Here is a 19851-nt window from a genome sequence, read left to right on the forward strand (position 1 = left end):
ATTCATACAACAATAAATAACGTTTGTGGGTGATACAAATTTGTAAACAGCTATAGATTTTGACTCCCACTGTTTATACACACTTCCACTATCATACACAATTTCCTCTAAATACAAATAAATGGGAGAATTGAGGAATTCACCTGAATAATTATGAATTTGACCAAACTTGATGATTTTTTCAATATTAAAATATTACTATTAACATTAAAAGTAAAGCAGAGAAGCCGCAATGCTAATTAATTATTATCACTAGTTAAAAAATAACAATTGAAAATCATGAACTCTAATTGGAGTGGATGCATTATTTCCATAACTCATCATCTCTGATCAACCACATTAGCATCATTTTCTACAAAAAGCTACACCCTCAACGAAATTTTATTTGAAGCTCGAATAAGATTACTGTACAACGTATTTGAAACAACCAACTATGTACCCCACACAAAGAAAGAAAGAAAGAAAAGTGTGTGAGAATATCTTATACTAGATTTTAGGAGCCTAAGAGATGCTACATGGAACGTTGGCCAGTAAAAAAAAGTCGCACGACCTTCATTCTTCTGAAATTCCAACACGAACCGACTTGAGGCATCAGATGAAAATCTCTCTCCAGCTATAAAGGAATAAAAGAGAACATAGAGCTTAACACACCTCATCATATTTGATAACGGAATTCTTCTGCACCGAACTATCCAACAGAGGAATAGACCATCATCGGGCGGCTTCCCAGCAAGGCGGGCAGTTTAGTTCAGAAAGATCATTTCAGCCAATCCGGAACGTAAATTTATCAAACTCTGCTTCACCCAAATTTGGTTCCAGTTAATTGACACTATTAACTTGTGACTGTAACAAATGTCCAGTATCAGAGGCATTCATCTTTGTAGGTTCTGCTGCGCCTTCTTTCTCTGCCTTCTTTTTCTCGGTCTCTATCTGCTTGCAGTTTTCCTCGTGGGATTGCTTGAACATCTTTACGAAGTTGGAGAGAGTCGAGATCACTGCCACAGTAAAACAAAGCATACATCAGAGTGCGTTGTAATACTATATCTATATCAGTACCAAGAGTATTGGGTATTCAGGGTAGAAGGAATGCTCCACAACATTCTATTTTGTCAACAAGAAAATCTGATTGAATGAAACATAGTAGTGTAGCTAATGGCACACAAACCACGTTTTCGACAAGTTGGTAGTCCTATGATAATATAATACTATCACAGTAAAATAATCAGGAACTGAGAACCACCTTGCTCAAATTGGCAACGCGCAGGATCTTCCCCGAAATATAGGATCAATGAGTCTACATTCTTCCCCTGCAGTAAGAAAGAGATATGAGACACCATTAAAAAGGATTGCTGACACAAATATTATGAAATATGCCTACTAGCTTAATGGCAGGGGAACGTACCACTGTAGCATAAAGTGAAGCCAATGTCCTGACTTCACCTTCGGAAAAACAAAGGAACTCCTTCAGAGCCTGGAAGGGAAAAAAGGAACTAGTACATCACAATTGCCTAAAAATATACCAATCTTTTTATCACCACACACGCAGAGACGGATTGTATTGGCAGTACATCAATTGCATCAAAATATACTCCCTATAACACTATATTAGAACACCATTGCTTTTTCCCAACTCTATCTCCCTACCACTGTTCCCCACAAACTCAAAACTTCACCTAAACAAATTATACAAACTTTAAAATAACAAACTAATGGGAGAAAAAAATTATTTCTCATGGATAGATGAAAGCACCAAGATCCATATTGACAGGGTTTAGGATGTACTTGGCAAAAGTGTTCGGAGACAGGGCCATCACTTTCTGCCATGGACAACTCCTGCATAACTTTTTCAAGCCCTTTGTTAATAGCTTGCATCTCCTCAGCCAAAAATTTCAGTTGTATCTGCAAAAGGATTTCTTCGTCCGCTAAGCAAGTCACTTGAACATTAGTAGAGTCAGAAAATTTGGAGTGCACAATAACATTTCATGTAGTTATTATACCTTTGACGCATGTTCCAGGCTGGAAAGGTCTTGCCAAAAATCAAGAAGCTCCGGCAATTTGTCCGAAAGAACCTGGATGAAAAAATGACGAAAAAACATCGATGGCGAAACTTCATCCCTTACAACCACTATGTGATTAGAACTTTCTAGCCTTATCGAAGTACTATATAATTAAGGTATTACTTGCAAAGCAAAGTCAAGTTGAATGAAGGGGCAAGATTAACAATTTCTTATAATTGTCCCAGTTGCAGGTTAAAAAAACCATTAAATGTCATGGGATGCTCTGCTTTGCACTTCACTCATAAGTGGAATGACTAAAACATTTTCAGAAGCAGAATTGGCAGGCTCAGCAGCAATTAGCTTTTCCAATTGTACCAAAAATGAAGGCCGGATAATAAACCACATTGATTTATTCACAAATGCAAATACATGGTTTATATGATTCACTATGAATCCCCTGGAGATATTAAATGTACCTTGCACAAATAATGCATCAGGGTCATCTTATTATTCAGGGCACGAGTCTCAGTAAGTTTGAGGAGGCTATCCAACCTGAACCCCACAGCAGATCCTGTGGTAATAACACATACATAGCATTGGAAGAAAGTAAGAACTCAAGAAAAAGTGACACATCATCGAAAGAAAATATTCTAGTCCTTAATTGTCTATCATGTCTCTTTCCACCAAGGAACAACAAATAAAGCTTCGTGTCTGGGGCTTTTCCAACAAGACAATAAGCAACTTCCTTTGTACGGCTTGTGCACTCAGTTCCAAAGCAGGAAGAAAGAAAAAACAGACACACGAGGAGAGATTGAAGGTGGTAAATCACAACGTATCAGATGGACAGGTTTACACACCTCGAGCAGTTCCCTGGTTTAAAGCATTACCCAGAGAAAGAATTGTTTGCATGATTCTTTTCAACTTAGCAGAACCCCTGATCTGATGAGAACATGATATGACGATTAATAAGACAGCATATTTCCAAGCTTACATACTGATATGAAAATTAAAAAATAAAAAGCAAGTTGCCTGATCTGAAGCAGAATTCACCACATCCAAACTCTTCCTGAGGTCAGAAACCTATTGACAAAAAATGGATAACAACATTACAGATAAAGGCCAAGAAACAATGGAAAATAGGGAAGTTATGTACTAATTTCTGACCTGGGCACGGAACTGAATTTTAAAGGAATAAACTCTCAACTTATGTTCTATCCGTGGCACATGCATCAAGTCCAAAAAGAACTGGGATTACAGAGAAAAACCAAATATCATATTTCATAACACCAACCAAGCCATATTAGACTGGGTATTAAACAAAATAGACCAGGAAAAAAAAAAAGAGAAAGGAAAACCAATCTAATGCTACGGACCTGTTCGCATTTGCCTAAATTGTCTCTTTCACCTTTGTAACTCTGGAAATAGAGAAATCTGATTAGAATTTCAATTAATGAACATAGAAATTGGCTTCCCAGAGAATCCTAGGTTTGTTAAACAAATATGCTGTTCAAGAGCCCTCGTATGGAAAACAAAACACGAATTTTAAAGCAACACCTTCAGAACTTCCATCTCATCTTTAGTTGGACAAAACTTGATTAGGTTATCAACCTGATCGACATCTAATGCAGAGTCTTCCAAGGCAAGTACTGAACTCTGCAAAAATGCCACAGATTTCATGGTAGAAATGATTGGAACCAACAATTTAAGGAAGATAAATCAATGAATCTACCAAAGTTTAGTAACTACAAATCATGCAAGGAATCTAGAAGGTTTGCAGTGCACAAAACATACATGAAGAATAAAAGGGAAACTTGAAATATGTCAATTTAGATTACAGAGAGTTGAGAGTGTAAAATAACTTGGAGCAGTTACATTTCCCCTCATGTTACCAGATTCAAGCTGACAAAATCAGTAACCACACGCTCCTTACATCATGTACAGAAGATATGCAGTGAATGGGATATTATTCAAGCAATATAAGACGTGCGAATTTGAGATTCAGTCCCTTAAAAAGTACAATAACAAGGGGTTTCATTTCTCTGACTAATTGAACCTACAAGTTAAGCCATCACCAGATTTACTGCCTGATGTACTCAGTTCTGAAGATACAATGAGGAGTATATGTTTAACATACCATGTTTTGAAAATTACAATTTTGTTCATCTAAGCATGTCTCTTAACATTATTTACCCTTTCAATATAGGCAAACCACACCACGCCACTAACAAGGGACTACACTTGTCGAAAATGGAATGTTTAGACCTAATGGGGATTGAACTAGAGCATCTGAATAATGAAATATGAAACCTGTAAATTTGCCGAAAATGCTATTATGGAAACACTTGAAACCAAATGCTGGAAAAAAATGTACATAAAATCAGAATAAAGATCATAGTAGCTAACAAGTTATACGTTAGATAAATCATCTGTGAACTTAAACAGCCTGAACTCAATCTTCATGATAGAAAAAATTGTAACATGAAAGAGAAAGACTCAAAAGGTGCTAAGGTCTCTCAGATACGAAAAGAACAAAATAATCTTTTTTCTTTTCTTTTCCCTTCTTATGAAGCTAAGATTGCTTTCAGTCTTTATTTGCACAGAGAAGGACACATCCTGGTAAATAATAAATATTTTACTCTGTACTTCGTAATTTACAATGATGAGTTGGAAGTAGTAGCATGGCACCTATGGCATAAATCTTAGTAAAGCTAAGAAATACTCAATGTCATTCTTGAAAATGATTGATAAAAGGTGTAATTTATAGCTCACCAGCATATCTTGCAAGGGTATCTTCACTTTTGACAGCATTATTTCACAGTTGTATGCACGCCTGTGTTCTATCTGCAATACCAGGAAGAAATGGTTACAGCAATTCCAATCCTAAAGGAAGCCATATCTTGCAACCAAAAGGTCAAAACTGATTAGTTAAGATTGTGTTAACATTCATTAATGAATTTCACGACTAAAACAAATGAAATTTTGGAATATATTAAGGGAATTCAGAAGGCACAAACAAATCAGATTTTAGAATTGACAAGTAATATTCAACAATTAATAATCACCAATTGCACTTTTTCAGGTTTACTGCTTATTGAAGCTAGTGAACCAGTTTTTCTGCCCCCTTGACCTTTATTTGGAACTGCTGCTGAGAAGAGAGATTCAAGTTCTGAAATATCAATCTCCGGAGCCCTAAAAAATAAATAAAAGTAAATAAACATGAAAATATGGATAATAGGGTATTATGCAAATACACCTACAACAAATATGCAAGAATAGGACCTTCCACCTCAGCCCTAGTAATACTTACTTAGAAGCTTCAGATTTTTGATTCTCAGCCCACAAGCTTCCTGAAACAGCTTTTGATATTTTTAGCCAGTGCAATGGCTTCAATTTTTTCGATTGGTTATTTTTTGAAACCTGTGTACGCGACAACAAGGCTTTCCCTTTTGTCCCAGGTAGAGGGGCCAAAGGTGGAGGGGGAGACGGAGCTCCAGGCAAACTGCCTCCACTAGCAGTATTGTTTGTAGAATGAGGTGGAGGAGGTGCTGAAGGAATATTTGAAGAACTCTTGGTAGTGGGGATGGCAGGGGGTGGAGGAGGCTGTGGTGGAGATACATTTGGTGGAGTATTAGGTCCCACGGGATGCAGAGGAGGTATAGGACACAGAGGCCCTCCTCCACCAGATATCTCTTCCAGGAGCTGAGGGGGTGGCGGGGGACAAGGCACAGATACTGCGCCTGAGCTATGCCCCATACTCGGGGTTGTGGGAGATGCACCAACCCCAGAAAGTGGAGTGGACTCCCCACCGCTAAAACTTTCCTTAGGAGGTGGTGGTAGTTGTGGTGGTGAAGAAGGAATAGGTGCAGGTTGTGCTGGACCACATACAGGAGCTGTTTTAACCCCAGTAGGAGCTGCATGCAGATCAGACACAGGAGGAGTTGGAGGAGCTTCGGCTTTAGGGGCTTCTGGCAAATCTTCAGCTGAAAATGCTGATGAAAGAAGATATTCAGATTTAGAAAGTTCATCCTCTATGACCCTATCTTGACTCTTTGGACTTTTTGTATGAGTCGAAGAAATATTGGACTTACATATATTTTCGTCCCTAAAAGGGCGGCCACTAGCGGTCTCCAGTGGCAGAAGTGGGAGAGAATGAGCTGCACTTACAGAGCCGATTTTATCCTTTGAATGGGTAAAAGGTGAAGTTTGTTGACTATAAAGAGAAGGTCCAAAAGAGGCACCTGCATCTCTTGCTGACTGAGATGGTGCACTTGTAGGTGAGGTTTTAGCATATGATGTTTCTTTAGGTGCACATAAAGGAGAAACATCTTTGGCCTCAGCTGTAAGACTCGGTTGAGCCTTTGTTTCATATTGTTGTCTGGGTGACAAATGAAGAGTTTTTGTTATAGAAAATTGATGATGTGGTGAAGTCAATGAGGGTGGAGAATGATCACCAGAAGGGATTAGCGTTAACTTCGAGGATATGACTGCCGTCATATCAGTCGGTGAAAATTGGTGGTCAGCTTGAATACTAGCCGTATCAGTGTTTTGGGAAAATTTTGGTGATAAATCAGACTGGTTCTCAGAACTTAGACTTGTGTGGCTCTTAGCAAGAGATTGAACATCTAATCCTGCAAGGCTCTCCTTTAGAACTTCAACTCCAGAATTTCCCTTCGGAACTAACCAATCCACACTATTAAACATTTCACGAACTTTAGCAAAGGCCTCCTCTGGAAGGCCATCCTTCTCCTCAAAGCAGGAGGAGTCCACACGAACCAGGGAAGTGGTAGTGTCCATCTCAGAGAAAAGAACCTTCATTGATATAACAGTCATCACTGGAGACACCCTCAATGAGTTTGGGAATCATAAAGTAGCGCCATTTAAGAAAAATTGTACCTCTGACCTGAAGTCCTTAGGAAATTGTTCCTTTGCATTCCATAAAATATCAATATCATCCTTATTGAGCATTAAAATATTTGACCTTATAAAAGCAGTGTTAAACATGACACGAAACATCATCTTTTCCCGCTCCATGTCATCATCCAAGCTGATACATTCCAGCACAACATCACCTTGAATGTGGCAATTGAGGTCAACCTTTATTATTTCAGATTCACCCTGATAATAACTAGAAACCATGAGGGTGAAAAAACTTCACAATTTGGGACATAATGAAGCATAGCTTTTGAACATAACAAAGCACGGACAGAATGAAGGAGGTCGAAAAGAGATTCCAGAGAGAATCACCATATATTTCATTTAGAGATAGTTAAAGTTGTCATAACTACAAATTTAGTTATAGAAGTCAGAAAAAAGGTGGCACTACTAAATGTAGCAGCAAACTTGCAGAGAGACAATTCCTTACTTCTGAAAGGAATACAAAATAAACTCTAGCAACCATAGATGATTGTTAACAAAATAGAAGTATTGCAAAAACTATTGTCATTCATCATTCTGCAGACGTAATCTGGAACAACCTGTTTCGTATATCTTACCCACCCCAACTTCATCTTCAACTTTTTCTATAATGCATAACAGGAACAGGCTGAAAGGAGGCCAAAAATAATTCTTCCTGTGTCCTTGCTAAAACAGGCAATTGTTTGAATGGAAAATATGCCTTCCACTCCGTACCCAATTATTTCAGATATTAGAAAGATAGTAGAACAATCATTGAAATATATAGCTTTGTTTCAGAAATAAGCCCAAGTTAATTGATCTGACCTATTTACAATAATCTTCAAAAAGTGTAAACTATCTAGAACTGTGAAGAAACCAAAAGACCTATTAGCAGCAATTGAAAGAAGAGCCACGAGTAATCATATGCATAATGGTATCATAATCCAGTGCAGTTCATAGAGTACATTGCACAATGCACATGTGACTTCTCTCTCACATAAAAACCATGATAAACTATCCCACTTGAAGTTAGTTACTTGCCCCAGTCAACAAACTGCATTTCTGTATCCTATGAATATGATTCAACCTGTGTGTATGTTTTCAAAATACAAGTTACTAGTTTCACACGTATCCAATACTTAAAATACTATGAAGTTTGCTTAAGAAGCAAAGATAAATTCTTCAATTACATGATGACTGAATGCGACTGAATAGTAAGATCAAATTGACTGTGCATGCAAGAAGAAGTTATTTTGCTATTTTGTCCATGTGCTGAGAGTATAGTGAACAGCAAGAGAAAACACACATTAAATGGTTGAATAAGTTATTCTGTGATTACCTCTTTATATTCTTAATAAAAACAGTACCCCATCCACGATGATATTTTCATATACTTGGGTATATCTTGTTTGCATTTTGGATCAATTTATGGATTCCTACCATCAGCATCAAAATAGCATGTGGAGCACGAAGTGTAACTATACAAATTTTATCTTCACAGTTGAGCATAATCACAGGAACGCTGTGTGCTAGTTCTCAGAAAATAGCATGTATCAGATGAAACCTAGCTTTCCGGAGGACACGACTTCCAAGGATGATTTTTAGAAAAAGTGAAGAAAGAATTAACATCATATCTTGATAAATGTGGAGCTTCAGAAGCACCTTCGCAACTTGAGTTTATCTTCTGTGGATAGAGTAGGTCTGATACTTCAGGAATTTAGAAGTGTTCATAGATATTTCAAAATTGAATCAAAATTCAAAATACATTGACATAAGGTTCAATTAATAAAATATGTTAACAGGTAGTTGCTCCCACTGGTCTACGTTTCTATAAAATTATAAAAGCAGGCATAGTTTTATGATGATATGAGCCTGACTGGGAGGTTTACAGGTAAGAATATTTAAGAAGTTGGGAAGACAAAATATTCGTCCCTCAAGAATATGATGCTTGAGTTGCGTAAAAAGTTGCTATAGATCTTAAGAGTTCACCTGCTTGTAGTGTCGAACAGCTTTATTCCTCTTTGGAGTCGAGAATAATACCTTGGGTGCACGCTCAGAAACAGAAAGTGGATCTTGTCCATAAATACAAAATATTGGTCGGCAACCACCCTTGCCGTCAAAATTAGGAATCATTCTCATAATAATACAATCCAAGGTGAGTGCCCGGTCTATCGGTGGCCATTCTGTTGCGACGTTTCTCCTTGTCACATATTGCAAGTACCTTAACTGAGAAGGAATTGGATTCAAGGGGGACATCAAGTATAAAAGCTCTCGAGGAGCTTGTTTGTGCACCATGTCCAAGGTCTTAAATTCCCCACTGTAGTGCTTTCTGTAGATCAGCAAAGCAGCCAACATGAAAGCTAAAACAGGCCAACCACCACGTTCGCAGTGCATGAGAAGCAAATTTTGGATCCCTAGTGACAGCCAGCTTTCGCTAGATTTTAAGAAGTGGTGAACAACCTCCATTGGGAGGAGCGGACAACCTTCGTATTGGCGAGGATACTCCATTACGGTCATATCATATCCTGTCAAAACACTCCCTATCTCGGTCTGCGTCTCCCCTTGTCGGAAATTAAAAGCTAAGATTGAAGAATCAGGATAGTTTTCTCTGAGTTGGTTGACAATGCCTCCCACATAGCTTTTGTAATCTTGTTTCTCCAAAGAATCAGTTGTGAAACAACAATCAAACACTGTAGAATAAATATATTGCGCAATCAATATTCAGATTTGCAGGCACGTATCAAAAAAAAACATTCACAGAGAAATTAGGGAAATTGAACTAGAGAGAGCACCATAAACTCTCTCGCAGATCTCGAGAAGGCCATCAGGCGGCTTGCGGTAGAACAACTTGCGAAACAGCGACATTACTGAATCGAACTAGTGGTGCGAATCCAATAGAGAATCTGAGCTTCTGTTTGGGGTTAGTGAGTTAGAAGCAGAGCGGAATTTCTCGATTGGGTGTATTTATTCGATTCTACTACTGGGTGATTTCTCCATTATAACATCAATCAATGCGTTTTATCTGCAAATATCCTAATTCGATGTACGGTCAATAACGGCAAACGTTAATCGATGTTGAAGAAACACATGAACCCTAATCAGTTGTACCAGAAAATAATAAGCTCAATAAAACAGAGGAAAAAAGGAAATCAAAAACTCACGTTTATAGCGAATAATATACAAAAGGTGGTAAGAATGGAGAGAGAGTATATCCTTAATCCTTCATAATTGTGAGACGATAGTAGGACAAAACACAGAGATGCTGCTCTTGCGGATTGCGATGGCGAAGGTGATGATTGTGTGGAAACGTGTCGCGTATATATGGAGTAGCTTGCATGAAATGAAATGACCTTCAATTTGTTTTATTTTATTTTAAATTTAATGAGGCGATGCATGCACGACTACCCAAATCTCTTAATTACCGAATCGTTTGTAGTTAATTAGTTGAATAATGACAATTGGATTACCTTCAAAGCCGTAAATTTTATGTCGTCTGAAAATCATGTCTCGCTACCAAGTTGTTATTAAACTGGTTATAAAAAAAAAATTGTAATTTTAGTCTCCCATTTCTTTTTTATCAAACACATTTTGACACATCATGAATTTTAAGAAATACTACATTCGTCCCTAAAAGTTTGTCACAGTTTACTATTTCGATATGTCCCTGAAAGTTTGTCACAGTTTAAAACAGTGTTTTAAAAATTGGATCGGACCGACCGGTTCGATCGGTCGGACCGCGAATCGGGAGCTGGTCCGGTCCGGTTTGGCCCCTAAAACCGTTCGTGTGTTGAGCTGCCGGAACCGGCCGGTCGGACCGGTTGAACCGAAAACTGGGAACCGGTTTTTATATTTAAAAGCTTGTTTAAAATATGAGACTAGAGGGAATTGAACCCTAGAGTCTAGGTAAGAAACTATCACCTCTACCACTCCACCACATGGTCTTGAATGAAATATTGTGAACATTAATTATTGTTATATATTAACTCCATAATTTTTTGTCCACACAAATTAATAATTTGTGTTTAGTTTTATACTTTAAAATAATTTTTAGTTATGATATGTTTAATTTTAATTATAAGCCACTAAATTTTATTTTTATTGATGTAATATGGAGTATATATTATTAATATAGTTTATTACTCCATATTTACTAATAATTCAAGTTTAATTTTATATAATAACTAATAATACTATTATAGTATATATTTATCCAAATTAACTAAAAATTGATATTTAGTTTTATATATTGTCTATAATATTATTTCACCATATAAATGTTTTGAGATAATATGAATTTTATCTATTTATTATATGTAAAATATGTACTTTTTTTGGCTACATTAATTAAAAATTTATATATTTAATAAATATTTAAATTTACCATTCACTTACTTTAAACACTCTTATTATTTAATTTACTTAAAATGTTTAATATATGTTTTTTTATATGTTAATATTAATGGTAATATATTACTCACTAAATTTAATATATTTTGTAAGAGCATATTTAATTTTATATTTGCAAGGTAAAACGGTTCGACCAGTGATTGAACCGGTCGGACCGGTTGAACCATGAACCAGTAGCTTCACCGGTTCACCGGCCGATCCGATTTTTAAAACATTGATTAAAAGTATGATCCACATCCCACCAACTTTCTCAACATACTTTTTATTACATTTTTTAAAATCTGTGTCGGGTCAAAGTATGACAATATTTTAAGGACGAAGATACTACTGTTTAACTTTATTAAAAAGTAAGTGAAAAAATTAATGGGCTATTTTAAAGATGGTGAAGGTAATAAGTTAAAGAAGTATTGGACGCACTTACTAAAAGTAAAAAGAAGATAAATGTGTTATTAAATATTTTTATTAGAAGATAAGTACTGATGTTAAGATGAGTTTTAACGAAATGTATCAATTTAAAATATTAATAATTTTTTATATGAAATATACTATTAATTTAAATTTTTTTATGCTAAATTAAAATACTGATGAAATATTCCAAGTGGATGACGTTTGATGGATTATGCTTTGAGTGTGTCATTTTAAGATATTTTTATAAAAACTGTTATGTTCTATGCTTTTGAATATATAGTAATCTTGTAGATTTATTGGTATCTAATGTTACGAACACTTGACAATTTGTATCATAGATTCATAATGCTTTTTTTTATTAATATTAACAAGATTTTAATAATTTTATAATATATTCTAATTATATATTGGCCCGTATTCAAAAGTCGGCCTGTATATATATATATATATACCACCACTCTTGTTTATAATTAATCATCTTTGGCAGATTCATCTTCTTCCCCACATCGCCCTAAAATTTTCCCCAATTGCAAAATCATGAAACCCACATCTCGAAATTTCCAGGTTTTCTTCCAATCTCCCGACCTCGGAATTCCTACGCGTGCTGTAAATTTTCAAAACCCTAACCCTAATCTCACCCTCCACCACCTCAAATCCTCGCTATTCCCCACGACTTCGATCCCTCACGCTTCCTCCTTCTTCACTCTTAATGGAAAACCGCTGGCCGATTCAACTCCCCTCCTGCAAAACCGCGAAATCGTCCCTTTCTCCACCCTAACCCTCCACATCCGGCTCCACGGCGGCGGCGGCGATGGTGGCGCCACGGGGGCGGAGTCGCGGGACTGCTATCTGAAGATGTACGCCGTGAAGAAGCCCGACAAGGTCGATCCGCACGAGCAGCGCCTCTCCAAGTGGGTGAATTGCAGCTTATCGAACGAGCCGCTGAGGGCGCCGGTGGTGATCGATGCGCTGGGGAATTTCTTCAACAAAGAGGCTCTGGTCGAAGCTCTGTTGAAGAAGAACATGCCTAAGCAGTTTTGGTACATCAAGGGTTTGAAAGATATGATTCCGGTGGAGCTGACGGAGAGCCCGGGAGGCGGAGAGGCCAAGTTCCAGTGCCCGATCACCGACCTCAAATTCAACGGGAAGTATAAGTTTTTTGCGCTCAAGAGCTGCGGCCATGTCTTGAGTGCCAAGAGCTTTAAGGAGGTGAAATCTTCGAGCTGCTTGGTTTGTCACAAGGAGTTTGTGGAGAGTGATAAAATTGTGATCAATGGGAGTGAAGAGGAGGTGAAGGAGCTGTGGGAGAAGATGCTGGCGGAGAAGAAGGTTAAAGAGCATAGCAAGAAATCGAAGAAGGTGAAGAATGGCGAGGAGGTGGGGCGATTGACTGGGACGAAACATGGCATCGAGGCTCGTGGTCAGGGAGCAGAGAGTAAGAAGTTCAAGGTTGCTGATTTGGCTCCTGCTCATGCCACCAAGGAAATCTATGCGTCGCTCTTCACTTCATCGAAGAAGCAGGATTTCAAGGAGACGTATAGTTGCAGATCTTTGCCGCTTGGTCGAAACTGAAGGCTTGGTTATTCATATCTATAGAAACTGGTACTGTACTGTTATTTGTTGAACTTGCATTGCTTTCTTGGAGATCCCCTGCTGCTATGTAGAAATCATTGATTTGATGGCTATCAAAGTTATGCAAAACTGGATTTTTTGTTATGGTGTGTAACATTTGATCATATGATATTTCACAATCTTGGTAATTTTTTGGATTTGAATGTTTTGTGACTAATTTACTTGACAACTTCAAGGCAAGAAATTTACAGAACACAGAAACAATGAAGTTTAGGAATTCTCAACAAGATTTGTAAGTAGCTGTCTTGAAATTCCAAGTAAAGCATTGTCTTTAAACATAAAACAATCATATTGTAAGTTAATGGTAATGAAAATCCCTCGGCAACTTCACAAGTAACATCATCAACTTAGCCAATCATCTCAACATGCACCTATCTTATAAACGAATTTCTCGAGATGCTTGCAAATATGTCAACATACCAAAGCAATTGCTCCAATTTTCCCTTCTGTTAACCCAATCTTGCTTCTCGTTGCAGTACCTAAAATGTAGCAAAAGATTTGAACTTCTTAAGCACTACCAGTTAAACTAAAAATGATTTCCAAAATGAATGGAGAAAAGAAATGAAGCACGTGTTAGACCGACATTTGTTTTGATTAAAGACAAGCAAAGGTAATGATCGATGACATAGACAATTGTTTCAATTAAAGACAAGCAAAGGTAATGATCGATGACATAGACAACCGTGCAAGTAATGCTTAGAAAAGATTTTGAACAAGCATCATCGGGATACTACTTGTTTTTTGGACTTCACAGATGCTAATGACTTTCTTATTTAGCTTACAGCCATAGCTCCACTCTTCTTTATCAGCAAATGTAACTTTATCCCCTCAAAGAACAAAAAAAAAAGCATATGCTCACTATCAGAACAGATCCTATACCTTTGTTTCTTCAGGGACTATTAAAGAGAAAGATCAAGTATTCTCTTTCTATAAAATTACTAACAGTTGGACTTCGATTTCATTCTATAGCAGAACTCAAGTACACTAATTGAAGTTTTCGTACACTTAATTTGTAGTATCATTTAAATTCAGGGTCCCTGTTTAGATAGCCTTCCAACTTAATTTCAATCCCACAAAGTTTTCATTGTAAGGGATGCAAGAAAGCATTGCAAAATTTACAATCATCAGTCCCAAAGGATGAAGTACTATTCACATGTTTATTTAGGTGATGCCATTCAAGTTTTAATTTTGTTGCTACCATTCAAGTCTTACTGTTATTATTGTCAAATCATAAATTCATGATGATAAACACCATTAAATCAAGTGATATATAGCAGTAAAGAGAAATACTATCACATGTTTATTTAGGTGATACCTCTTCAGCAAATTTAATCAAAATAGTTGTCCTGGGCCGGTGCTGCCCATCCACAGGTACAAAATGAGCTGTTACAACAGCCGGAAAACCGGCGTTATCCAAGACCCCCTTCAAAATGGGAAAAACCACTTAAATCACTCACTACCATAAATTAAATATAATTTGAAAACCTTTGTCCAATGCAATACGTACCCTCACAATTCCAGCAACAAATGCTCCGCAGTTAAAGGCGCCCATATCTTTGGGAACTGAAATAAATCTACCATAAAACTTCCCAACTCAGCATGATATTGCAGGGAGTAAAGGAAATCTTGCATGATATAATGAAAACTAGCATAACAAAATAACCTGTTGACAAGAAGCTCCTTCTCACTGATCATGTACTCATCCTCATGCTCGGTACCTTTCTCAAGAGAGTCAGCAACCTAGTGTTGATACAATGTTAAAATCAAAGCAATTATGAGATTATGTTGGTTAGGGCCAAAAAACTAAACTAAGTTGCACTACTCGTTTGATGTAGCACCCTGGCCCTATGAGAAGCCCATTGTGCCATCATATCACAGCTGGGCCCTGCCCCCATAGGCCATGGGAGTTACATACAAGGATCAAAAGACCAAACTAAATTGCATTACTCATACATTTACGAGAAGGGAAAACAAATGTCCCAGTAATTAACATGTTTGTATGGTTCAAGAGTGACACTTCACCCATCTTATACATGAAATGCTGAACCAATTTTATGACAATGCTCATCAACCATGTCAAATTGTTGTAGACTTGTAGTTGAGGAAATTTAATTTTTCATGAGTCATTTAATATAATCCATTTTAAAATAGAGTTTTCTTAAAGATCATTGTGTTAAAATCATTGTTTTTGGATACAAACTAGATATTCCCAAGAATATGACTAGCATTCATGTTCAAATGTAGTCAAACTCAAAGATGCCATATCCTTTTTTCAGTGGATATTTTGGAACCCTACTAAGGGATAAGGATAATATCTCTGACAAAAGTGTTACCAATGCAAAGACTACTCCTATATTCCTTATCAATCATCTACCATGAGCCATGCCAATAGATATAAAAAGTATACTCCTGAAAGAGTATGAGACCAAAACAAAACATAAGAATAATACTAAGAATGGCATTGTCTCAACCTTTGCAAACAACACTTTCCATACTGTGCTGTGTATGAAAGACAGAATACCCAATAGCCGTGTCTCCCTCCTGTTACCCTAGAGCATTGGAAAAAGTAAAACAATTAATACATTTGACAGTTCAAAAATTTTTATACTAGTATCATTTTTTTGACGAGTGAAAACGGGTTTGCAATATATGAGATGATGAAGTGCAAAAGATATTTAAGGATTTTGTTTATCTGGTCATCTCTAGATGAAGAAGAACTTTAGCACATGAGACTCAAGAGAAAAAGCAATGTAAGCAATAACGGTTGCCCTAATTGTATGCAGAAGTTGCACTGTGCTCCTTGGAAGAGTATTCACATGCTTGCATGAAATTTCCAACCTTTTCCCTATGACAAAGCAGTTCCAGAACCCTGGCTCCAACAGCATATCCGGCATCCTCTAACCTGATCCAGATAGAGAAAACTAATCAAGTTTTCCACGTAGTACAAACATCAAATCTGGATTTTGAAAGAAAAGATTCCAGCAAAGATGTTTAGTGACAGTATATACTGTACTAAATTTTAAATCCTCTAAAGATTTTTAATCCATTGACATCAAAATTATGTGAACACTGAACAATAAACAGTAGATATATTATGCTCTATAGCAATGATCATCATATTGGAGATTAACTGAAAAAAATTGATAAAAAATTACTACCTTCTTTCTAACTCTGCTATGTTGTCAACTTGAATCTGATTGTACTGAACGAGCTCCGAAAACAAGAAGGCGAACGCACTCAAACTGACCTGCAGCAAATCCTAAATCAGTTTACTCGTCCAGTCAAATCGTGAGTCCGTGACCTAATTCAATGATGACTAATCCTGCCTCCCCCAATTTAACACAGCAGATTTAATAAATAGACCGTCTTCACAGAATATTCAGCCATAGACACGAATTCGTCAGTCCAATCAACTAGTATTACGAAGCAATTAAACGATCTTCACCGATAAAAGCTTTGATCGATTTCAAGAAATTGATCAAATTTATAAGCTTTACGGTGATGGGCAGTAAGGATGTGAAGCAATAGGATAGGATTACCTCTTGTTTGCCTTTACCAATGGGTCTATCTAGCACGTTTGCATATTGCTTCGCTTTGCCAACCCCTATCATTTCTCCCTCCAACTATTATGCAATTTCGCAGTGTCGACTGAGAGTTTGCGTTGCAGGCTTGCAGCAGTTGCGACTGGGTTTAGACGACAGCGTTTCGATTTCTCTCTGTCTTTTTTTTCCTTTCTATATCAGTTTGTATATCAGTTTTCTATAGATTCCTCCTCGTCCCACGATAGTATACATTTTTAGTTGGACACGAGTTTTAATATATAATTGTTGATAAAGTAAAAAGAGAAGTAAAAAGAGAAGTAAAAAAAATAATTAAAATATTATTAGATGAAAATAGTTCTATCTTATTACAGATAAGAGAATTTTCAAATTTAGAAAGTACATATTTTTGTGGAACAAATTAAAAAGAAATAGTGCATATTTTTTTTGGAAGAAGAGTATTTCATTCAAGATTGTTAGTAATTTTTATTTTTATTTTTTTTAAAGTTAAACTATTTTTTTCCTTTAAACTTCAAGATTTGTAAGCCCTAAAGCTTTTGTGAAGACCCACTATTTATTATATTTACTTGGAGTAGTATATTTCTCTTTCTCTATTTTTTATTTTATTTTTTACAAGTGAATTATTTTTTTCCTTTAAACTTTTAAGATTTGTAGATGTACTAAAGATTTGCGAAGACGATCTATTTATTATGTTTAATATATTTCTCAATCTCTATTTTTCCTTATTTCTTTGTTCTCTATTTTTATCTTCTTCTCAAGTTCTTCTCCACTTTTTAAGCTTCATATTTAAGGGTGAAAAATCTCAATTTCGTTGAAGGGTTTACGAAGGGGGTATCACGAAGAATGTGACAGAGGAGTAGTTGGAGATGCCAAAGTGAAGAGATTTTCAAGTGAGGCGAATTGGGGGTCGACATCTGTGATGCTGAGGTCGAATGCAAACAATGTAGAGATCTTGTGAGGTGAAACTATGGAAGAAGAATGATGGAGATCGGGGTATGAATTTGTGGAGGGGTCTTGTGAAGAACTCCATGCTTTGGTGGAATTTTCATGATCAGAAGGTGAAAGGGCTGATTAAGGAGAATATCTCGATTTTAAGCACAAGGAGATCGGTGATTGATTGTGGTTTGATAGTGCTCCGAAGTGGGTGCTGCTGAGGATCGGGAAGTTGGAATTTCTTGTTCCGGTTGTGAAGGCGAAGTTCCTGCACACGGGAGCATGGCAGTGATATGGTGGTGTTGAGAGGAAGGGTACGGATTAAGATTCTAGGAATACTTGGTGAAAAATCCTAGTAATGGTGGGATAATAGAGCAACGAACTCGACCCCAAAAGAATTTCGTTACTTTTGATATCAATATTGCGATTTGGAAGAATTCGAAGAATTGGAGAAGAAGAGAAAAAAGGACAGGGAAGAAATGGGAAATAAGAGACATACAGAGATACATTGAATATTTTAATTGGAGAATAAAGAGAGTGAATTGACTGAAATGTCCTTTAAAGGCTTGAGGGTATTTTCGGACAAAAAATGTTCAAAAAGTGAAAAAATACTTCAAATTATATTAAATCAAATTAAAAGATCTCTGGTGATATTTTTAGGGTATGTTTGATAATTAAGTGAAGCCTAGAAAATGACCCATTTCCTTATCTTTTCTATCCTTTGATACACTTTCAATTTTTTGAAGAAACCCACAAAAATACTATACACTTTCAATTTTTTGAAGAAGCCCGCAAAATTACTTCAGCTTGCAAAGGCCCGTGTATAGCTGCTTGTTGTTGAAAACTTATTGTTGCTTCAATAGTGGTTTGTTTTCCATTGCGTCAAGAAATAAAATTGCTTTAAAAAATTAGCCCTCTTTGACCTAATTTCACGCTCCATCCTCTCATCTCTTCCATCTTCTATTCTCTTTTTTTCTTTTTGAATTTCCGTTAGATTTACAGCACCAAACCAATCCTTTCTTCTCTTCCATCTTCTCTTCTCTTTGTGAAAATTTTTCGGTCAGATTTACAGCACCAAACCTTCAACTCTTCCGTTTTTCACTTTGATTTTAGGTCAGATTTGTAGCACCACTCCATCTTCTCTTCCCTTTTTCTCTCTGAATTTCTCGGCCAGAGATGCAGCACCACACCACACGATTTTTAGACATCTAATTTACACGAATTTATCTCGCTAAAATTGGCCCCCTGTTTTTGTGCAACCCTATTCTCTGGAAGATTAAGGGCAATAATGTCTACACAAGGGATATCTCATTCTTCTAGTAGTGTAACAAACATGTGCTGAATTTTAAAAAGTTAAAAATTGAGAAATACATTACTTGATAATTTGGTTTATTTTCTGATTTTGTTTCTTCTCTTCGACTTTCCAACTTGGGCTATCAAACACACCCTTAAAAGTAATTCACTCTTTTTTTTATAAGTACATGGTTAAAAAACTTGATTATGCCTAATTAAAACCTTAACTACATCTAATTAGACATTATTCCCCACTCTAAACCCACATCTCCACCCTCATTTACTAGACTTTTTGGAGTCATCCCACCCTTTCCACCCTATCTCTCCAAACCCTTGCAACCTCTAACCATTCAAAACGTTTGCTGCATTTTGATATGAATTAAATATCATATTTGACTTATTGTGATATTTTTTTTTTACAATGAGGCGCAAATCAAGAATAAACAGAGTTTTGATGAAGTGAAGGAACAAAAGTACAACACAATATAGAGTGAGCGATCTGTTGAGTTTGTCATCTACGAACCTAGTGGTATGTTGGTCTCTATAACACAATATGTGGTCAACTAAGTTAGATGTCCGTGAACGCATAGGTTCACTGGAACTGTGTGATTTTTTCATTGTGTTATCAGCGATCCATTGAATTCATCAGCTGCGATTCCAATGGTCCGCTTGTTGGTTTTGTCATCAGGCGCACGAACGTACTTTTTAATTCGATTTAGAGACGGTTA

General features: G+C 36.6%; 3 protein-coding genes across 15 annotated transcripts; 1 reads left to right on the top strand and 2 right to left on the bottom strand.

Moving 5' to 3' along the window:
* Positions 1-363: 363 nt before the first annotated feature.
* On the bottom strand, positions 364-10165 carry LOC125194095 (formin-like protein 18). Of its 13 annotated transcripts, none has more exons than XR_007171705.1 (21): positions 10052-10165; positions 9683-9923; positions 8880-9580; positions 6891-7112; positions 6086-6806; positions 5305-5986; positions 5060-5186; positions 4767-4838; positions 4305-4352; positions 3552-3650; positions 3371-3412; positions 3162-3242; positions 3027-3077; positions 2855-2936; positions 2474-2568; positions 1998-2069; positions 1783-1899; positions 1403-1471; positions 1241-1307; positions 652-995; positions 364-560 (listed from the first exon to the last, which is right to left on the bottom strand). XR_007171705.1 is itself a non-coding variant. In XM_048092124.1 (21 exons), the coding sequence occupies exons 2-21, from the start codon at positions 9753-9755 to the stop codon at positions 820-822; spliced, it is 3513 nt and encodes a 1170-aa protein (XP_047948081.1). In that variant the 5' UTR covers positions 9756-9923; positions 10052-10165; the 3' UTR covers positions 364-819. The 13 variants fall into 13 exon arrangements, 7 of the variants coding, with proteins under 7 accessions (XP_047948081.1, XP_047948079.1, XP_047948078.1 ...); XM_048092124.1 differs by having other exon boundaries at positions 364-995; positions 6086-6151; positions 6236-6806; XM_048092122.1 differs by having other exon boundaries at positions 364-995; positions 9683-9912.
* Positions 10166-12177: 2012 nt separating this feature from the next.
* Positions 12178-13421, top strand: LOC125194377 (replication termination factor 2). Its single transcript, XM_048092560.1, has one exon. It carries the CDS (start codon positions 12243-12245, stop codon positions 13275-13277), a length of 1035 nt encoding a protein of 344 aa, XP_047948517.1. The 5' UTR covers positions 12178-12242; the 3' UTR covers positions 13278-13421.
* Positions 13422-13541: 120 nt separating this feature from the next.
* LOC125194378 (trafficking protein particle complex subunit 5) lies at positions 13542-17068 on the bottom strand. Its single transcript, XM_048092561.1, has 8 exons — positions 16877-17068; positions 16496-16584; positions 16176-16239; positions 15809-15886; positions 15001-15077; positions 14845-14911; positions 14653-14760; positions 13542-13816 (listed from the first exon to the last, which is right to left on the bottom strand). Exons 1-8 carry the CDS (start codon positions 16946-16948, stop codon positions 13787-13789), a joined length of 585 nt encoding a protein of 194 aa, XP_047948518.1. The 5' UTR covers positions 16949-17068; the 3' UTR covers positions 13542-13786.
* Between the last annotated feature and the right edge of the window lie 2783 nt (positions 17069-19851).

The sequence above is a fragment of the Salvia hispanica genome, chromosome 6 (assembly GCF_023119035.1).
Source record: "Salvia hispanica cultivar TCC Black 2014 chromosome 6, UniMelb_Shisp_WGS_1.0, whole genome shotgun sequence".
Lineage (NCBI taxonomy): Eukaryota > Viridiplantae > Streptophyta > Magnoliopsida > Lamiales > Lamiaceae > Salvia > Salvia hispanica.